Source organism: Protopterus annectens, chromosome 3.part0 (assembly GCF_019279795.1).
Source record: "Protopterus annectens isolate FY-2018-M chromosome 3.part0, PAN1.0, whole genome shotgun sequence".
NCBI classification, from domain to species: Eukaryota; Metazoa; Chordata; order Ceratodontiformes; family Protopteridae; genus Protopterus; species Protopterus annectens.
The window spans coordinates 1,325,463,670-1,325,485,736 of record NC_056731.1 but is presented as its reverse complement, the minus strand read 5'-3'; the positions used below and the strand labels follow the sequence as shown (position 1 = coordinate 1,325,485,736).

At 45.1% G+C, this 22,067-nt stretch overlaps 1 protein-coding gene across 1 annotated transcript in view; it reads left to right on the top strand.

Annotated features, from left to right (window-relative positions):
- The window catches only part of LOC122796733 (desmocollin-3-like), a 1,348,840-nt gene that overhangs the window by 1,160,328 nt on the left and 166,445 nt on the right, over positions 1-22,067 (top strand). Inside the window, exon 13 of the mRNA XM_044065442.1 lies at positions 13,225-13,449. Within this exon, the coding sequence (XP_043921377.1) occupies positions 13,225-13,449 (225 nt within the window). The remainder of the gene's footprint in view (positions 1-13,224; positions 13,450-22,067) is intronic.

The following is a 22,067-nucleotide window of genomic DNA, read 5'->3' as shown; positions in this document are numbered from 1 at the left end:
TTTCTCCTCCTTTACTAAAGCAGTATCTTAGAGGAGCCAAAAATTTAAGGCCTCCTAGAAGATCACCATTATCTGCATGGAACATCAGTTATGTGTTGGAAAAGCTCACCCTGCCTATAAAGTTCTTATCATGGAAGACAGCTCTGCTACTAGCAATTACTTCAGCAAGAAGAGTTTCAGAGCTACAGGCCCTCATGGCTGTAGAGTCTTTTGTCATATTTTACCCAGAGTGTCTCTGAGGACAAATCCTACTTTTATGCCTAAGGTCGTTTCCAATGTGGCTCTTAACCAAACAATTCATTTGCCAACTTTTTATCCAAATCCACAGAACAAAGGGGAGAGAATTCTGCATTCCTTGGACGTACACAGACAGCTAAGATTCTACTTGAGCAGGACTAAAGTTCTAAGAAAAACTGAGCAGTTACTAGTGTCGCATGCTGCAGGATCAGAAGGAAAGACTGTTTTGAAGCAGACAATTTCAAAGTGGGTAAGCCATTGCATCCGTTTCTGTTACTTACACCATGGCAAACCTGTGCCCAACGGCATTGGGTCTCACTCCAGCTGAGCTGCAGCTACTTCAGCAGCCTTTCTCAGAGGATTACCAGCCAAGGACATTCTAGAGGCTGCTGCTTGGAGTTCTGTTCACACCTTTACAAAACATTACCATTTTCCTCTCTAAGTCCAGGGCAGGCTTTGCCACTGCAGTGCTGCAGGGCCTTACAGCCTCATCTAATGCTGTTTAGCTCCAGCCTCCAAACCATAGCTTTGGGATTCTACCCAAATGTAATGACTGCAACAGTGAAACATGAAGAACATAGTACAGTTGTGTACAGTTGCCATAAAGGTAGATGGTCGAGTGTATTCACTGTTGCAGTCCAGGTTACCCTCCCACCATCCCCCTGTCATTCTACAGATTATCTTTCCTTCTCTATCTTCTACAACCTATGTGGTGTATTTGCTTATAGATGAAGGTAAAGTTTATATTGATGCATGTATTTATATAAATATTTATAATATTGCTACCTTTTTGGGGGCACCTGACATCGGGGGCAAGAAAAACTAAAGAAAATGGGGTCTGCTGCATGTTTTATACCCCTGACGACCTGACGTCATGGAAGAGAAGACAGCAACCGATGCAGGACCCAAGACTTTGGAATTCAGGCCGACTGAGGGCAACCTGCCAGCAGATTACCTAAATGTAATGACTGCAACAGTGAATACACTCAAACATCTACATTTATGTAAGTGTACACAACTGTACTTTCTCTGCACTGCCCTTTGGCTTATCTACTGCACCCAGGGTCTTTACAAAGTGCCTGGCACCAGTAATAGCATTCTGCAGACAAAGAAGCATTCAAATTTATCCTTATCTGGACGACTGTCTCATACAAGCAGAGAACAAGGACACTCTCTTCTTCAACATCTGGCGTTTGTAAAAAGGTTTCTAGTATGCCTAGGGTACACCATAAACGAAAAGAAATCACAACTGGTACCCTCTCAAATAATTACATTCCTGGGTGCAAGCTTGAGTACAACTGCCCAGATGACTTACCTCACGCCAGACAAAGGCAACTGACAAAATACTTCAGACAAATGGCAACAAAAACCCAGTTATCTGCAAGACAAACTCTGCAGGCTTTGGGGTTCATGGTATCCTGCATTCTATTAATTCCATATGCGCGACTGCATATGAGGAAACTTCAATGGTACCCAAAAAGTTTATGGAGTCAACATTGTCACAGTCTGGAAACAATGATTCCTCTCATTCCCTGCCTACAACAGGAGTTTCTTTGGTGGGCAGAGGCATGTCACCTAAACAAGGGACTGTCATTCACTCTTCCCCCTGCCACTCAAACCCTAACTACAGACGCATCAGACTATGTGTGGGAGGCCCACCTGGCAGGGAGATGCATTCAGGGCAAATGGAGCCCAAACCAAATGCATCTGCATATCAACCAGAAAGAGATGCTAGCTGTTCAGAATGCTCTGACAGCCTTCAAGGATCTACTTCATCCAGGGCAACTACTGATAAAGACGGACAGCACCACAGTTATGTGATACATAAACAAGCAGGGGGGCACACATTCCTAACCCCTTTGCAGACTAGCCATGGCCTTTTGGAACACAGCCTTGACTTACCAAATTCATCTTCAAGCACTATTCCTGCCAGGAAAGCAAAATACTCCAGTCGACCTAAGCAGAAATCTATTGGACCCACACAAATGGAAACTGGACCCACAAATCTTCAGCATGTTAACATGGGAATGGGGGAGCCCAGACATAGATCTATTTGCCTCTCCCCAGAATTATCAGCTGGACAAATTCTGCACAAGAATTCATCACAAAAAGCATGGAAGGTGGATTCCCTATCCTTCAGCTGGAAAAATCTATCAGTCTATGCCTTTCCTCCTCTGCCTCTTCTCCCCAAGGTCTTGCTAAAAAGTCAGACAGGAAAAAACAAAAATGATCCTACTGGCGCCGGACTGTCCTCGCCAGTACTGGTACCCACTACTAAGAAATATGTCTCCGCTTCCTCCATGGTACTTGCCTCAAATACCTCATCTACTGTCTCAGCAGAACTATCAGATTCTGCACACTCAGCTCCATACTCTGAATCTTGCAACATGGTTGATCAACTAATTATTCAAACAACACCACTCAGTAAATCTGTGATGGATGTCATTTTGGAAGCTAGAAGGCCTAGCACTATTTATTTTTTTTTAATTTATTTAACATTTGTTGACCGGGAAAGTCCAACTAGGTTCCACAGATCCTGTTTTCAGCGGAGGCCTGGGGAGAAATACTCCAGAAGCATGTCTTTAGAAAGTGGGAGGAAACCGGAGAACCCGGAGGAAACCAATGCAAACGCAGGGAGAACATGCAAACTCCACACAGAAGGCACCCCAGCCGAGAATCGAACCGGAGAACCTCTTGCTGTGAGGCAACAGCATTAACGCTGCACCACTGCACCGCACTAGAAAATCTTATGCTGATAAATGGAATAGATTCTGTGCTTGGAACCAAGCACAAGGAACAGATGCAGCAAAGTCCAATATTCCTCAGATTTTGCAATATTTGACTGAGATGCTTGACAAGGACCTGTCTTTTTCTTCAATCAAAATTCATGCCTCTGCCATCTCGGCTCATTAGAACACAGAGCCTCCCCTCTTTTCGCATCCTCTGCTTAAAAGGTATCTTAGAGGGGCCAAAAATGTAAGGCCCCCCCAGAAGAGCACCAACTCCAGCGTGGGACCTTTGTGCTGGAAAAGCTCACCCTGCCGCCTTTTGAACCATCAGCTACTGCGAATATAAAATTTCTGTCTTTGAAAACAGTCTTTCTCTTGGCAGTCACTTCAGCAAAAAGGGTTTCAGAACTACAGGCTCTCATGGCAGTGGAGCCTTTAATTATTTTTCACTCTGACAGGTTGTCCCTCAGGACCAATCCTTCTTTTATGCCTAAGGTTGTATCCAGTGTGGCTCTTAACCAGACCATTCACCTGCCAACATTTTATCCAAACCTGCAGAACAAGGGAGAGCAGATTCTACATTCATTGGACATACACAGACAACTAAGATTCTACTTAAACAGGACGAAAGTCTGAGCAACTACTAGTAGCATTTGCTGCAGGGTCAGAGGGGAAGGCTATATCAAAGCAGATTATTTCTAAGTGGATAAGCCACTGCACTCATTTCTGCTACTTGCACCATGGAAAACCTGTGCCCAAGGGGATCAGATCACATTCCACCAGGGCTGCCTCTACTACAGCAGCTTTTCTCAGAGGGGTTCCAACCAAAGAGATTCTAGAAGTTGCTACTGTTCATACTTTTACAAAGCATTATAATTTGCCTCTATTCTCCAAATCCAGGGCAGGCTTTGCCACTGCAGTTCTGCAGGGCCTTTTAGCTGCTCCTACTGCTGTTTAGCTCCATCCTCCCATCCATAGCTTTGGGATTCTAAGCAAATGTAATTACTGCAACAGTGAAACACGAAGAACCTAGTACAGTTGTGTACATAAATGTAGATGTTAGAGTGTATTCACTGTTGCAATCCGGGTTACCCACCCACCAGCCCCGTTTTTTTTTTTTTTCATTTACTGTACTTCTTCCTGTCACTATGCTCAAAAGCCTTTTTGGTGTATTTGCTTTTATTTGAAGGTATATTTGTTGTGCTCTTTATTGGCATGTGTATATATATATATATATATATATATATATATATATATACATATACATATATATATATATATATATACATATATGTAGTGATATTTGGCTCCCCATTTGGGGGGCTCCTGACATCTGGGGCAAGAAAAACTGATGAAACTGGTATCGGCTGCATGTATTATACCCCTGACGACCTGATGTCATGGAAGAAGTGTCAGCAGCCGACGCAGGACCCAAGACTTTGTTAATCAGGCCGACTGAGGGCAACCTGCCAGCAGATTACCCAAATGTAATGACTGCAACAGTGAATACACTCGAACATCTACATTTATGGTAAGTATACACAACTGTACTTTCCTGACTTTCACAAGTTTTTCTTTAAAAATCCTACTGCTGATCCTGAGACCATTTCACAGGGACCCAAGGACATTAAGGCTACTACAAAAATCTTACCCCCTTTGATAGAGATTCCAGGGAGCTGGATAGGTGAGGTAAGAAGGTATGCACTTCTGCAACCTTGGCCATTGGGGCCTTAAACTGCCAGTTTCGTATGTTATGGTATCAGCAGCATATTATTGGATTGCTCAAACAAAAAATGATGATTCCTGACTATGCTGAAAATAAAGATTTACAGGATAATGCATTCTGATGAACAAGTTGGAAAACATACTTTGCAATGTGGTTTTGATTCATTAGAGGCATCTTGCAGGGCTGCTGTCACTGGGTCTGTACTTAGAAGGCATGCTTGGCTTAAGGAGCAATCTTTGCCAGATGTTCATAGGTTAGTACTAGGCTAACTGCCTTTGCGAGCCATTTTAAGCCTAACCAGTTTTCCCTTGTGAGGCTCAAACCCAGCACCTTGCGTTTTTAAGGCAAGCACCTTAACCATTAGGCCACCCTCCCAACCCTAAAGTTAAATTGCTGGATGCTCCATTAAACCAAGACAGTCTGTTTGGCAACAAAGTAGAAGTAGTACTTAAAAAGATGAAGAAAAAGCTAAATCTATGCAAACTGTTAAAGATTTCCTGCAAGTACAGCCTCCCAGATTTAGTAGGCATTGGCCCTCTAAGAATTGGTCCTTTCCTGCCTCTTCCAGGCCTTCTCAGTCCAAACCCAGAACCAGCAAAACACCCAGGCTTCAGTCCCGAGGTACTTACAGGACTAAGCAGTGGGGGGCTCCCACTTCCAAAGCAGGAGTACGAAGACCCCCCCCCCCCATGGTAAACTGTCTCAATTACTTAATTTTTTAAAACTTCCAAGCCTGCACAACTGACTGTTCATTTAAGGGGAAAGATTGCTCTGCAGGCAAAAAATTGGGAACTCATTACCCAGGACACACGAGTTTTAAATATAGTTTCCCCAAGGATACAGATTCCACTTCCACTCTTTACGAACTCCAAACGGTTGGCCAGGTCTACCCCCAAATCAGTGGGCAGAGGCTCAAAAGCAAGTTCTCTCTCTGTCAAGTCTATTCAACCTGTCTCAGAAGAGGAAAAGGGGACAAGGTTTCCATTCAAGACTTTTCCTGGTGCCCAGAAAATACAACTGCTGGCATCCTGTCCTGGACCTCTCTATCCTAAACACATTTTGGTGATCCCAAAATTCAAGATAACTCTTAACCAGCTGCTTCCTGTGCTAGGAGAGGATGCCTGGTTGGCAACACTGGATTTAAAAGAAGCCTACCTGCACATCCCAATAAGGGAATCTTGCAGAAGATACCTACCCTTCAAAGCAGGCTACATGCACTATCAGATCTCTGCACTGCCCTTTGGCTTATCTACTGCGCCCAGGGTATTCACAAAGTGCCTAGCTCCAGTCATTGCATTTTGCAGGCAAAGAAATATTCAGATATACCCACACCTGGACGATTGTCTACTTCAGGCAGAAATCCAAGACATAGTGTTGAATGATCTGTCGTTTGTACAGAAATTACTAACTTCTCTGGGGTACACCATAAACAAAAAGAAATCACATCTTGTACTCTGCCAACAAATTGTATTCCTGGGGGCAAGCTTGAACACAGCTTCCCAGATGTGCTTTCCTTATGCCAGAGAAACAGGTTCATTTGACAGCCTACTAAAAACTACTGGCCACAAAGATCCAGCTGTCTGCAAGGAAAATACTGCAAGTCCTGGGGTTCATGGCCTCCTGCATTCTCTTAATTCCATATGCAAGACTGCACATATGAGGAAACTACAGTGGTATCTAAAAAGCCTATAGTGTCAACATTCTCAGGATTTAGAAGCAGTGATTCCAATCATACCTTGTCTACAGATAGAGTTCCTTTGGTGGGCAGAGGCCTGCCACCAAAACAAGGGACTGCCATTCACTCTACACCCTGCTGCCCAAACCGTAGCAACAGACGCATCAGACTATGCATGGGGGACTCGCTTGGCAAGGAAGTGCATTCAGGGCAAATGGAACCCAAGTCAAATGCACCTACATATCAATCAAAAAGAACGGTTAGCTGTACAGAATGCACTGAGAGCCTTCAAGGACCACATTCTTGCAGGACATTTAATGGTAAAGACGGATGTGGTACATAAGCAGGGGGGAACCCACTCATACCCTCTGTACAGACTAGCCATGGCTGTGTGGAATACAGCCTTAAGCTACCAAGTGCACCTACAGGCTCAATTCCTGCCAGGAAAGCTGAATACACTGCCACATGAACTAAGCAGAAATCTCATGGACCCACACGAGTGGAAACTGGAACCAAAGATATTCAACATGTTGAGAAACAAATGGGGAAGCACAGAGATAAACCGGTTTCCCTCCTCCCAGAACTACCAATTGGACAAATTCTGCACAAGGATTCCCCACAAACAAGCTTGGAAAGTGGATGCCCTGTCCTTCACCAGTTTATGCCTTTCCCCCTCTGCCTCTCCTCTCCCAAGATACTACTAAAGATCAAACAGGACAAACCAAGGACGATACTGATTGCACCAGACTGGCCACGCCAACACTGGTGTACCCTCTTTTGCGCAGTGTGTCACTGCTGGCAGCATGGCACCTGCCTCAGACCCCTGCCCTGCTGTCCAAGCAGGAGTGCCAGATTCTGCACCCACAGCTTCAAGCCCTGAACCTGGCAGCCTGGGTAATTATCTGATCTCTCCGTTACCAGCCTTCAGTAAGCAAGTGTTGTATGTCATTCTGGAGGCAAGGAGGCCTAGTACTAGAAAATCCTATGCTGAAAAATGGAAAAGATTCCGTTCCTGGAACCAAACTCAGGGGATGGGCACAGCAGCGCCCAATTTACCTCAGATTCTTCAGTACTTAAACTGAAATGTTTCACAAGGGCCTTTCCTTTTCATGCCTCAGCCATTTCCGCTCATTACAACACAGTACCACCCCTCTTCTTTCATCCACTGCTGAAGCAGTTCCTCAGAGGTGCCAAAAACTTAAGACCACCCAGGAGATCCCCTACTCCATCCTAGGCTTTGTATTGGAAAAACTCACTCTACCTCCTTTTGAACCAGCTGCAAATGCAGAGTTGATATTCCTTTCTTGGAAAACAGCCTTCCTTTTGGCAATCACTTCAGCAAGAAGGGTGTCTGAATTACAGGCCCTCATGGCAATGGAGCCTTTCATTATCTTTCATGCGGACAGAGTGTCCCTCAGGACCAATCCCTCCGTCATGCCCAAGGTGGTATCCAGTGTGGCCTTTAATGAGTCCATTCATTTGCCGACCTTTTTTTCTAATCCACAGAACAAAGGGGAACGAATATTGCAGTCCTTAGATGTGCATAGACAAATTAGATTATACTTGGACAGGACTAAACCGCTCAGGAAATCTGAACAGCTGCTGGTTGCATTTGCTGCATGACTAAACCACTCAGGAAATCTGAACAGCTGCTGGTTGCATTTGCTGCAGGGGCAGAGGGGAAGGCCACTTCAAAGCAAACCATTTCTAAATGGATAGGCCATTGCATTCATTTCTGTTGTAAGCACCATGGAAAACCTACCCCACAGGGGATAAGAGCACATTCAACCAGGGTTGCATCTACCTCTACAGCCTTTCTCAGAGGTGTCCCTACCAGGGACATCCTAGAAGCTGCTACCTGTAGTTCTGTATATATCTTCACCAAGCATTACCATTTGCCAATTTTCTCTAAATCCAGAGCTGGCTTTGCCACTGCAGCCTTGCAGGGCCTTATAGCTGGTCTTAATGCTATCTAATTTCTTCCTCCCATCCTTAGCTTTTGGAATTTACCCAAATGTGATGACTGCAACGGTGAAACACGAAGGACAGTTGTGTACACTTACCATAAATGTAGATGTTCGAGTGTATTCCCTGTTGCAGTCCTAGTTACCCTCCCTTCAGCCCCCTGACTTTTATTGGCTATACCTCTGTTCTTGTTTACTATTCTTAAAGCTTTTTGGTGTATTTGCTTTTTTGTTGGAGATGTAACCTTTTGTATATAATTGCTTCCCGTTATGGGGGCACCTGACATCTGGGGCAAGGAAGGAAAACTGATGTAATGGCATTGGCTGCATGCTTTATACCCCTGACTACCTGACATCATGGAAGATGAGACAGCAATTGACACAGGACCCAAGACTTCGAAAATCAGGCCGACCGAGGGCTACTGCAAGTATACAACCCAAATCTGATGATTGCAGCAGTGAATACACTTGAACATCTACATTTATGGTAAGTGTACACAGCTGTACTTTCATGCAAGTGCTTCCGTGATGTAAAAAGACCTTATTTACATATGTCAGTCCCATGGACTGCCATATTTGCATTAGGATTGGCAGCAACATTGCTGCTTAGTTGCAGATTGGTACACAACTAATGAGGGGTAGTCTGTAAATCATTCTTTATGTTAATACTACCCAACCCAGCACATTGTAGCCTTGTATAGTACACAGGTTTTTATGAAAGTCTCCCATCATTTATTCTCTTACAGCAGTGAATGGTAAGACTTTATCAAGGTGTTCAGTCCCCTTCTAAAATTATGTCCAATTGTTTGTGTCTACAGCAAGCTGCATCCATCACTTAGAAGTTTATATTAAGTTGGAGGGGCAAGTAAAAAGGTAATAACTGAACTTTGGCCAGCTGTCTTTGTATTGGTCAGCAGTATTCTACCTTCCATCACCATGTGTGTCTCTTCTGTCTTCTTTAAAGAGTATGTTTATGGGATGATGATTAATCTTCCCGTATGGCTTACTAGAATCTTCAAAGCAGTTATTGTATTTTTTACAGAAATGTTTTGTTTGATTTGATTGTGTGGTTGTAGTCCTTTGTATTTATGTACAGTAGTTTGTTGGACATAGATTATACATTTGTGCAGGTTTCTTTTTACACTTAGTCACCCTTCTCTTCTTTTCTCAGAATAAAACAGATACATTTTTCTGCCTAGTACTAGTAGTGCCTACAGGTGTGTTAACTCCCAAGTCATAATATTACATAGTTGCACACAGAGAGAAAAAAAGACTATAATTTATGCATTTACTAAGGAACATCCCAGTGTAAAGCTCAGTTAGAACCAAGAAGAAAATGAGTAGCCGTCAACACTTGTCCCTCCACCAAGATTTAGTTTAGATGAGTCAGGCTTGCGTTTGTTGGCTGGATCTGCAAAGAAAATGCTTTTAAAAGCTATTTTTTGTGTGTAGGTGTTTGTTAATTGGGTAAACCCACTATATGCAATTGTCCCTTTATAGGGTACACCCCATGAGTACTCTGTGGTTAAGACACCTGCCCAGAATCTCACTGTAGGCAAACAGAGGTAGAAGGGATCCAAGCCCTGTACTCTTGGCTACATGAAGCAGCTCATTGCCTGCGTTAACTCCAGCACAAAAAGATCAATTTACTCTGATTCAGAATACTTTTTTCACAAAATAAAATGGTGAGACCTGGGTAAATGCATTTGGATCTCTGAATTGTCAGATCATGCATTATTTTTTTTTTTTTTTTTTTTATATAAAGTAAGACGTTTCCATTCAGAATTTTTTATACACACACACACGTGTATATGACAACTGTTAATTGGAGAGATTATAATAGAGTTATGTTAGCTGCTGAAGTGGTGAATCTTGGCATCCATGTCAAGAACACATAGTGTAGGGTTACAATCAGAGACCCACTCATAATTCTTAAAAAAAAAAAAAAAAAAAAGTTTTACCCACTTTCAAAGTCATAAAGCACTTACACAACCTTTCTGACAGCATGCAGTAACGGTCCCTTTCATTTACACTCACCTTGCCATGCCTCTTAAGCTGTCAAAAGTTTCCCTGAATGTCCACAATTTTGCCTCAGTGGTTTTCAGACATATTGCGCCATATCAACTTCACTGAAGTAGTGACGTGCTTTGAGTTTGTATCCTTCAGAAAAAACACAGGCAAACACACATCCTGTTATTCTAGCTATTTTCTAAGTTTGTAAAAGGAAGGGGCACCCTATCAGAATGGACAACAGGCAGAACCAAATTTTTTATTATGTCGCTAGTATTTGCTGGTCTGTACTGGCAGATTTTACAGTGTAGCGCAGGACTTGACCTTAACTTAAGCACAGGGTGCTAACATTTGTGAAGATCAGGTCTCACGCCACTGTAACATTTAATTGATGTCTTTTTCCAAATGTTAGAGCATAATCACTGTGGTCCATTCACTACATAGAAACTGTATTGCAGTTATGCTTTCTGGCTGTATCATTGTGGCAAGGGCATAATATACTGACTGCACTGGGAACTGTGTAGAACCTTCTATTTCCCCACTGACAGATTTTAAGATACTGTTGCATACAGTGCATTTTATAGGTCTCCTGATGTTCAGTAATGTGAGTTTTTATTGCACTATGCTTGTATTTTGTTTTGATGTTCAGTCCTTTCAAGCAGATCTAGTGTAGTATCGTTATATTTACATTGGTTTCACACAAAATATTAACTATGTTTCTGTGGTAAGTTAATGACCGATGGCAAAGTGCTGGATATCATAGTTGGTCATTTAGAGCATCATCTACTTGAGCAAAGACTTCCTCCAGGTTGTTGGTAGAGGTTTGTGGTTCAAATCCTGCATGTATGTCCAGGAGCGGCCTTAGGTTAACTGGTGCCCTAGGCAAAAGGGCTCAACAGCTCCCCCACCACACCACCTGGTGCCCCTATCCTGGTCTACCTACACCAAATAAATATTGGAAAAGTGCCCCTGCTAGAGCAGCGCCCTAGGCGGCCGCCTAGTTGACCTATGCCTAAGGCCGCTATGTGTATGCCTGTACTGAAACTTGGAATATATCTCTTATTCTGCTGTTTCATATCAGCAGCTTTTTTAATTAGTAACATTGTCCTATGCCGTTGTTCTCCAGTTATGTGGAGTTTGTTTCTGTTTAACCTGCTGTGGCTACTTCAGAAGCCACGTATAGAACTAATAGATGAAAAGCAGAAGCAATGTGCACAACTAATATAAAAAAGTCAGATTTCAGAACCTTGTCAAATGGCTTTGTGAAGAAGTCACCAGGAAAGGTGTAATTCTCATCTCTTGGTAATTCCTAAAATGTATGAATGGATGTTCACAGACAGCTTGGATACTACCTTTATCAAACTAGGGATGTTAGAAAAACAAGCCAGTTCTTTCGTTCCTTTGCTAAAACCAAAAAGAGTAGCTGGTTTCCAAACAGTTTCTAAATAGCTTTCTCAGAGATTTCAGTTCTGTGACTCGTTCTAAGGAAAATTCCTTGTAGGCCCAGTCAGAGTCTGTTGTACCTCGGGCATTGCTGCCATTGTGTCAGTCATAAAAGAAGTTGACATTCGAGGGGTGTTGGAGTCTGCCATCTGGACATTAGTTCACACCCATTTTGCAAACATTGCATGTTGGACTTGCATTCCATCTTGGAGGGTGAGTTTTGCAAGAGCAATCTTACAAGGCATGCATAACCCAAGTCTCTCTCTCTCTCCTGCCACCATCCATACACCTTATAATGCTTTTTCAGTCATCGCAGTAGAAAGAACTCTTGCAACACTGCCCTAAATATGGGAAATAGTACAGATGTGTGGGTATGCTGTAGTAGTTTGTATTTGAATAGATATCTGTGGTAGTGTTGTCTTCCAGCCACTATTTCCTTTGTACTATTCCTGGTCTCCAAAATAGTCTGTAACCCCATTGGCTTCTTGAGGGGCTAATCGTATCCAGCTTATTCTATGCTATCCCTCCCCCACCTTTACAGATATTCCCAAATCCTTGTGCCTGCTGGTCTCTGAGTAGTGGTTCAAAGGGTCTTTAGTCTTCCCTGTCACTTACTCTGACGTACACATCTTAGTAGAGGAGATGGTATTTACTGTCTGTGATTATACCATTCTAGCTTTCCTTGGCCTTATAGTTATACTTTGGCCAAGAAAGCTCTAAAATGGTGTGCTCAAACATATAAGAGGCTAGGTGTACACCACACAAGGGGACTGATCTTGACATCAGTCAAGGATCTGGGACACCTAGTGGCTAACTTGCTGGTAGTGAGGGCTACTACAACATGATACATTCAGACTCTTCCTATTTTTGTAAATCACCTACACAGTTGTACATTATCTGTTTTGGAAAACTGTGTGTGTTTTCAGACATTTTTTAAGACGTTAAGTTTTTGTTAACCTCAAAATATTTGCAGGGCGGAGGTGCTGTCTGGTTTCTGAAGGGTCACAGTAAAATTAAACAGCAGTGTGTTATCATATTTTCTGTGAACAACAAACCCTGTGTTGTCTCATGAAACCAAAATAGTTGCTTTTGTATTTTTGTTGGGATAAAGTCTTCAAAGGCTAGGAAGGAGAGAGCAGCCAGGATAGAACTGAACAACATATGTAGGTGACGCACATCTTCTGTCTCAAGTGATTTTGCATGCATTGTAAATATTTCTGCTGAGAATAATTTACAGTAAATGCCTTGATCCCTAGTCCTCGTCTATCTCTGTTTTAACTGCTTCAAAGAAAAGTGTTCGTCTGATATGACCACATTGCATATAGTGTACCTGACGGTATGATACAAAAATTACTTTGAGTTTTTGCTTTCACCTTATTGCTCAATTACATGCTATGAAGAATGCTTTTTTTTTAACCATTTGTTTTTTTTTTCTCTTAGACACAGAAGCACACCTTTCAGAACGTGGAGATCTTGCCCTTCACGTATATAAAGTCCCAATATTAATTCAGGATCAACAAGGCAAAGGCTCAGAACAGACTGCAACAGTTTCATTTTGTGCCTGCAGTGATGGCATCCATTGCTCTGATCGTAGATCAGGTTTGTCAGCAGTTCTAGGAGTCTGGGCAATCCTTGCAATGATATTTGCAGCGTTACTGCTACTCTGTAAGTAAAATGAACTTAAATTTTTTAGTAAAATAGTTTTGTAAAAACTGATCTGAAAAGAAGTACATTGTCAGTAATCACTAGGATTGATGCAGGCATTAGAAACCTTCAGCAGATAAAGTCTTCTGGTTCTGGTAGATGAAACAATCTTAGTCTGCCAGTAATCTTGCATTCTGTTTCCAGTCAAATCCCACACATGGTATATTTTCCAGATGTGATGCTATCAGTGTTATTAGTGATCATGGATGGGTCTTGAAATCTGACCATGGATCTGAGCCGGTAAAGTGAGCGACAGCTTGTAAGTGCGAGCTCCACCCCCTTCCTGTTACCCATAATCCTCAGATCTCATTTGCAGCAATTGTGAATGGTCATATTCCTTCTGCTTGAGCTAGTTGGTTGGTAGATAAGTACATTTTTGGAGGTTATGTACTTTGTTTGCTTTTTTTTCCTTCTGTCTAGTAAATAGCTAGTAGTATAGCTGGTTTTGTGGGGTTAGTAGTAGTTTCCTCCCCCCATTAGTCTTTCACTGGCATTAGGTTTTCTTCCCGCCCTTTTCCCTATTTCTGTGTGTGTGTGTGTGTGTGTGTGTGTGTGTGTGTGTGTGTGTGTGTGTGTGTGTGTGTGTGTGTGTGTCTCTCTCTCTCTCTCTGTTGGGGTTTTTGTTTCTAGTGATGGCTGAAAAACCCTTGGGATTTTGATGCTGCTCATCATGCAGCCGGAAGCTAGTTCCTGCCAACATGAATGAGGAGCGCGTCTACTATCTAGGTGAGACCCATTTGGAGTTTGACTGTGATATCTGTGCAGGATTCAATCCCCGGGTTCTCCTAGATCATAGAAACAAGTTACTGCGAAAGGAACAGGCTAAAGGGGACCCTCTGGTCTCGGGCTGTCCCTCCAAGGTCCCTTCAGATCCTAAGAGAAAACCCTCTTCTTCCCGGGACTCCCTAGGAAAATGGCCCAGGCTCTTGGATCCATGTGCTCCGGATCGGTGTCTAGCCATGGGGTCTTCTGCTCTGGGGACATTGGCTCTGAAAGTCTCGGCTCATGTGGCCAGATCCAGTGACTTGGAGGTTCGCAGGTCCTCAAATCTGATCAGTGGTTCAGAGTCTCCCTCTGTTACAGCAACTTCATCGGATCTACTGACGGGAGAATCTTGTTAGCTTGGATCCGTCCAGGCCTACGGGTCCGATGGCTGCTTTGGAGCAGTTATTATTGACTCTCCAGCCCCCTCCAAGCTCTCTGATCCGAAGAGGCCTAGCAGGTCCCTTGTCTAGAGACCGCAGGCTTTCTACCCACTCTGGCCATTCTTCAGTCTCCTCTCGGTCCACCAGGAGTCTGCTCCCATCTGATATGGACCAGATGATGAGGAGCTTTCCCAAAGCCCAAATGAAACTGGGTCTGCTTCCATCCATTAGCTGTGTGTCAAGGGGAATTTCACCTACCTCTAATGTCCTCTTTTCCTGTTAGACTCCTGAGAGTTCAGCTCCCCAGGGTCAGAGCTTGCAGAAGGAGAGAGGCTGTTGGTGTCGGGTAGTGCCCCCACTCCCACACCTCCTGGGTCCCTGGTTGGTTCAACCCACTTCTGGCCTCATGCTCGAGAAATCCTCAGAGGCCACAAGGGGGCGGGGGTGGTCCCCTCCCCTTGGGGGGGCCTCTGCTATGGATAGCTTGGATCTGATATCGTACAGAGACGTCGGCACTGTGCTGGGGTCTCCCCTTCTGCCCCAGTCGGTTGCAACCTGCGGGGGAGGAGTTTGGGGCTTCATCCAGTTCATCTGCCTTCCAGGCGATAGAGAGAATGGTCTCTGGGTGGTTAGCAGCCTCTTCCTTGGCTCTGGGCCCTACCCTGCCTGGTTCCATTTTGGGTGGCGAGCCTACATCATTGATCCAGGGCCAACCCCCCCCCTCCCCAAGGATCGTCTTCAGAGGGGCATCACCCCCATTGAGATCCCCTCCTCCTCAGAGTCCACAGTGGAGGAGCCTCCTTAGAAGATGACGTACAAGAGGAGGCACCTTGACTCCCTGCTAATGGAAGATGCAGATTTTGAGGAAGGCGGTGGGTACCCCAGACTACCATCCAAAGAGGTGTCCTTTGGCGACATTCTGAAAATCCTGAAAGAGTGGGGAATCTGGTCTTCACCCACTCTGTCCTCCAAGGAATCTGTGTTCCTGAAGGTGTTCTGGGCAGGCCCATCTACTTCCTGGGTGTCTCCCCTGCGGATGAGGTAGTCCAGCTTGTGGCCAGCAGAGCATCGAAGGAGCCGGGTGCAGTTTAACCAGTCCCTTAGAGGAAGGGTAAGTTCCTCAGCCCTCCCAAAGAGCAAAGGTGTCCCAGTAGATGTTGTGGTTGCCGCAGCCACCAAGAAAGAGCTTGCAAACAGAGCTCTATGGTCCATGCCCCTAACAGAGAGTCTAGGGCAATTGACTGGTTCGAGAAGCACGTGTATGCCTCAGCTATGTTCGGGCTGAGGAATGCAAATTACATGGCATACTTTACACTGCTGCAAAGGGATTTGGTCTTGGAACTCTCCTCTTCCCTTTCAGAGTTGTTGCTTCTGGAGAGCCTCAAGGTGGTTTCTCCAAAGGTATCCACATCACTTCCCTAGCTAATGCCTCGATGAGGTTGATGTTTAACGCTCTCGAGGCCACCTCACGAGCAGCAGGTACAGGGTTTGCAGACAGCTTTAAGGCATCCTTTACTAATGCCCCATTTGATGGATCTTCTCTGTTTGGTCCCTCTGTCAAGGACACACTGACCCTCAGTGAGCAGGAGGGTAAGACCTTGTCAGTGGTCTGTTTCAAGTTTTCTACTCCCCAACTGTCCTTCTAAGACTCTGAGGGGGGTAAGAAACTATGGTTTCGCAGGATACAGTCTTCCCCTGAGGATGCTCCACAGGGAAGGAGATTCAATGGCAGACGCCGCTTCATGGGCAGAGGGGGTCCATAGAATCAGGCCTTCTGAGAATCCTTCTCTGAGAAGACCCCACAGCGCTCCTGAAGCGCTGCCCGACTGTCCTGCCACGGCAGTCGGGGGTCACTCTCTGCACCACCTGGCCTGGGCCTCCATTACCTCAGACCACTGGGTGCTAAACATTGTGTCCAGGGGATACTTTATACCCTTCGATCGCCCCCCTTCCACTCCAGAAGTTACTCCCAGATGTCCCACCCCACCAAAGGGAGTTAGCAAGACCTCTTTCAAAAAAGGGCCTTCCAGAATGTCCCAATAGAGCAGCAAGGATCCGGTACTTACTTTTGCTTCTTTTTAGTGCCAAAAAGAACAGGGGACCTTCTTCCCATTCTGGACCTCAGCAAACTGAATTTATTATTCTAGATGTCAAAGTTCTGGATGTTCACTGTTCAGTCCATTCTTCCACTTCTGCTCATGGACGACTGGATGTGCTCTATAGATCTCTGGGATGCGTACTGTCACATAAAAATAGACGGGCGCTCCAGGCGATTTCTGCACTTCGGCTGGGGGCCAGTCATTATCAGTTTGGAGCCCTGCCTTCAGTCTTACCTCTGCCCCTCTGGGTGTTCACCAAATATATGGCAGTGGATGCAGTCTATCTCCAGCTGGAGGGGTTTCAGGTCTTCCCGTACCTGGACGATTGGCTCCTCACGTCTCCCAAAAAGCATCTTCTGTCACTAGCAACGGACATCACACTAACCCTTTTTACATCTGAGCATTACTGTCAGTCTTCCAAAGTCTCATCTTCTTCCATGCTAGAGGCTGGAGTTCATAAGAGTTCTTCTGGACATGGTGTCGGAAACTGCAGCTGTTTCCCTGCACAGAGCAGTCACAATCCAGGAGCAAGTTCTCCTCCTCCTGGATTAGGACAATGCCCCTGCTCATCTCATTCTTCAGATACTTGGTAGATGGCAGCAGCTATTCAGTTGGTTCCCCTTGCCAGGTATCGCATGCGAGTGCTCCATTGTACCCTGGCAGTACAGTGGTCGGCTGATGTTAGTGTTTCACTGTTGCAGTCCATACAAAATGGGTTATCCGGCTTCCGGTGGCCCACAGTCGACCAGAATACCAAAGTCCTTGGTATATGATGTCGGCTGTCTTCGGCTTAATCCTGACATCAGGACGTCCCGTACAAAAGAAGGCAGGTGACGCCATTTCCTCAGTCTTTCTTGCCATGGAGCCTGAAGCAGAAGCAATTTGCACGAGTGCCGGTCAGCATTGTACCTTCTTTTTGTATTCCGACTGCTTAGTTGAAGACATCCTCAGATAAGTACTGTGTTGGGACCCTCTTTTCTTGCTTTAACGAATGTCAGAGAAAGTTAATAACTGTCTTGCCTGTGGAAGAGATTCTGCACCATGATTTTCACTCTTATTGTATTACTTGTTTGGGCCTTGAGCACGACATCCCTAATTGTGTTCTCTGTGCTTCTTTCAACCCACGTACCATACGCCGTAGAGTTAGGATCTTGTTCAAGCATTTCGGAGTTTGGCCTAAGTTCATCGCTGTGGCGTCTTCTGGTCTCCCAACTTCAGATGTTCTTAAGAAGCACTGGGATAAGGACTGCAACAGGCTTGGGATCAAATTAGCCGACAATGTCCCTGTTAAGTTGTTTGTCGGCCCAGCAGTAGTCAGTGAGGCACTTTCTTTGCCCCTGTAGGCCGCAGATGTTCAGCAGCAGGCATCTGCGGAGACCTTTTCTGAGTCCTCCATACTGCAGGCTTCCACTTCATCTTCTGACCCTCTGCCAGTCGTCACCTCTAATGGATCCGGAGCCACTAAGCAGGCGCTGGCTTCTAAGGCTTCTTTTCTATGCCCAGAGACCAGATCCAGACTGGTGGCCTTGATTCAGACTTCTGTGGTGGCTAAGTCCCTCTGGCTTTCTAATAGGCCAACCAGCCGAAAATCTACTCCTAAGCAGGCGCTGGCCTCCCCTCAAATGCCTCAGGCTCAGATGGTTAAAATGGCTAGTGATCTCTTGACCCTTATCAAGCGCTCTCAGCCACCTCCTTCTAAAAGGATTAGGGAATTGTCCCCTGAAGTTTTCTCTGCCTCAGACTCTGAGGTTTCCAGCAACTCTGCTGATGAAGAGGGAAACTCTCCACTTTTTTCTGGCTTTGAGGATTCGGATGTGGAAGACTCCATCCCTTCTGCCTCCCCTTCAGAAGATTTTCCTTTTGGAGATACTCTGAATACTCTTAGGGAAAGTCAGGACTACCCTCAGTCTAAGAAACTGATTGGGGAATTCTTGGATTTGCCACAGCATAAGCCTTTGGCTATCCCTCCGGTTTTGGAAGTTGTTGATGTTTTCATGGAGAATTCCTTGACTCCTAATTCTGATGTCCTTCAAGAATGCAACTGCAGTCCTGACATATGGGTTGTCCTGCCTCAGGCAGCCCCTCGGTCGGCCGGATTCCAGAGTCTGGGTCTGGCGTCGGCTGATGTCGCCTCTTCCCTGACGTCAGAGCGGCTGGGGTATAAATGCATCAGGCGACGCCATCTTCTTCAGTCTTTCTTGCCGTGTAGTGCCCGAAGCAGAAGCAGTTCGCAAGTGCCGGTCGGCCAGCTCCTGTGTTTTCAGTTACCGAAGTCATCAAAAAGCTAAGTACCCCGTTGGGGAACCTTTTCTTGCCTCAGCCGATGTCCGATAAAACTTTAAAAGTTAATAATCGTTTGTCTTGTGGTAAACAAATACCTCATAAGGACTTCCATTCTTACTGCCTTCCCTGCCTGGGCCCAGACCACGACGTCTCGGCCTGTGCTGCCTGTGCTTGCTTTAATAAGCGCACTCTCAGGCGCCGGGCAGAATTTGCTGAAGACTTTTTTGGGGAAAATTTCTCCTATATCATGCCGTCGGAACAACCGACAACAAATATTTCCAAAAAACGGCAGGACCTGGACCGACATTCTCGGCCCGTGTTTTCCACCAACAACACCCCAAAGCCTACCGCGAGTGCATCGGTCTCTTCGGAGGCGGTAATTCAACCGCTCCAGACCAACGACACCGCTTTACCGCTCACTTCGGTCCCAGAGGTTACCCCGGTGCCAGTTGTTGATTTTCCTCCTGAAACCGAAGCCCAGGACTTACCTGACACCATACCGGTGGATAAAGTTACTCCAGCACGTGGGGCAGCTAGGCCTCCGGTCCCTATGTCCATCAAGGCCTACACACGTGCTAAGGCTGCCGTCCAGGCTAAGGCTCACCCTCCTAAATACTTTTCCCAGGCTTCCACTTCTGATAAACAGATCATGACTTTAGCTGCATATCTAATTTCTTTAATCAGAGGTTCTCAGGCACACCCAGACAGAGGTTCTCAGCTGCCTGCAGATAAAAGGCCTAGGGTTGAGCAGACAGATACCCTTTCCTCAGATGAAGCCTCTGGGGACTCAGACCATTCAGATTCCCAGGAAGAATCCTTCCAGGCCTACGAATATTCTGATGCTGATGAATCCATTCTTTCTGTCTCTCCTCCAGAGGATATTTCTTTCGGGGAAATTCTCCACTCCATGAGAGAGCATTTTCAGTGGCAGGGCCAGGATTTCTCTGACTCCAGGAAAAGGCTACGTACTTTCCTTAAGTTACCCCAGCACAGGCCTCTATTCCACCAGTGTTAGATGTATTGGATGATGTGTATTCAGACTCCAGTGCTTCCCCTGATTCTCTCCCTCCTGCTCCTGTCAAGCCAGACAGATATTACAGGGTTCCCAAAACTCATAAGCATCTCTTTAAGGCCCACTCTGTGGATCTAAAAACTATTTCTCAGGGGCCCAAAGGAGTGGCCACCTCTACGGCCAAAAACCCTTTGCCCGCAGACAGGGAATCTAGGTCCTTGGAGAGATGGGGCAAAAAAGTTTATACCTCAACCACCCTGGCCATGAGGGCACTTAACTGTCTTTTTCATACGTTTCAGTATCAGGATTTCTTGATGGATGATTTGCAGAAAAAGTTAGCCTCTCCTGAGCCTTTAGATAGAAAGGCCTTGCAGGATTTGATTCATAATACTCGGCAGGTTAGCAATCATTTTCTTCAGTGTGGTTATGATGCATTGGAAGCTTCATGTAGTGCAGCTATGACAGGGGCCGTCATACGTAGACATGCTTGGTTGAAAGAACAGGCATTGCCAGATCATGTTAAAGTAAAGCTCCTAGATGCACCTCTGGAAAAACAGAAGCTATTTGGTGCTAATGCACAGGATGTGTTGAAATCTATAGAGGAAAAGGCTAAATCAGTACAAACAAAGATTTCCTCCAGGTTCAGCCACCGAGGTTCAGCAGGAATTGGCCTTCAAAGAATTGGTCCTTTCCAGACACTGACAAGTTCCAAAGGGGAAAAAACAGGCATGCTCGAGGTAGAGGGCAATACCGAAGCTCCTACAGGGGCCGCCAATGGCAACCAACTAATCAGAGAAGTGGCGCAGGGACTTCTACTGCTCCACAGGGACAATCACAATGACTTGACTTTGACACCGCCGACCAAGGCTCAAAGAGAAGCACCTTTAGGTGGAAAATTATCCTTATTTTCAAAGAATTGGCACGTTTTAACAAAGGACAAATGGATTCTGGACATAATAGACAAAGGTTACAGGTTCTTCTTCCATACCTTATCAACAAGACAAGGCATGCCAAACCTGCCACAAAATCAAAGGGCAGAGGCACTCATACAAGTTTCAAACCTGTTACAGATCAAAGCAAAAGAAAAGGTTTCTCCTCAGGAACAAGGTCAGGGATTCTACTCAAGACTGTTCCTTGTTCCAAGAAAAGAAAAGCAATGGAGGCCTATACTGGACTTGTCCACTCTAAACACTTTTCTCATTGTGCCAAAATTCAAAATGCTGATGTTACAGCAACTTCTTCCCATGCTGGGCAAGGGGTCTTGGCTGGTTACTCTGGACCTCAAGGAAGCATACCTGCATGTCCCAATCAGACACAGTTGCAGAAGATACCTCAGATTTCTTGCAGGGTCAGAGCATTATCAATTCTCAGCATTGCCGTTTGGCTTATCTACTGCGCCCAGAGTATTCACGAAATGCCTGGCATCAGTAATTGCACATTGCAGACTCCAGGGGATACAAATATACCTTTACCTGGACGACTGCCTTATACAAGCGGACAGCAAGCAAGCCTTGATAAGAAACTTGGACTATGTCATACACTTACTACAGGCTTTGGGATACACAGTCAATATTCAAAAATCAAGACTACTGCCATCCCAACAAATAATTTGGACACAAACTCACAAATGGCTTTCCTCACAGAAGAAAAACAAGAACAATTACCAGATTACTTCAAAAGCCTAGCAAAGCTCACCCAGATGGCTGCAAGGAAAATCCTGCAGGCCCTGGGTTTCATGGCATCTTGCATTCTTCTGATTCCACTGGCAAGACTACACATGAGAAAACTACAATGGTACCTAAAAGTTTTATGGTCTCAACACAGCCACAACTTAGAAGAAATGATGCCACTCATTCCATGTCTTCAAAAGGAATTTTTGTGGTGGGCACAAGCAAGTCAATTAAACAAAGGCATGTCTTTCAACAAACCTCAAGCAAGTCAAACCATTACAACAGACGCCTCAGATCATGGATGGGGGGCGCACATGAAGGGCAGATGCATGCAAGGGCAATGGGCTCCCCGGGAAATTCATCTGCACAT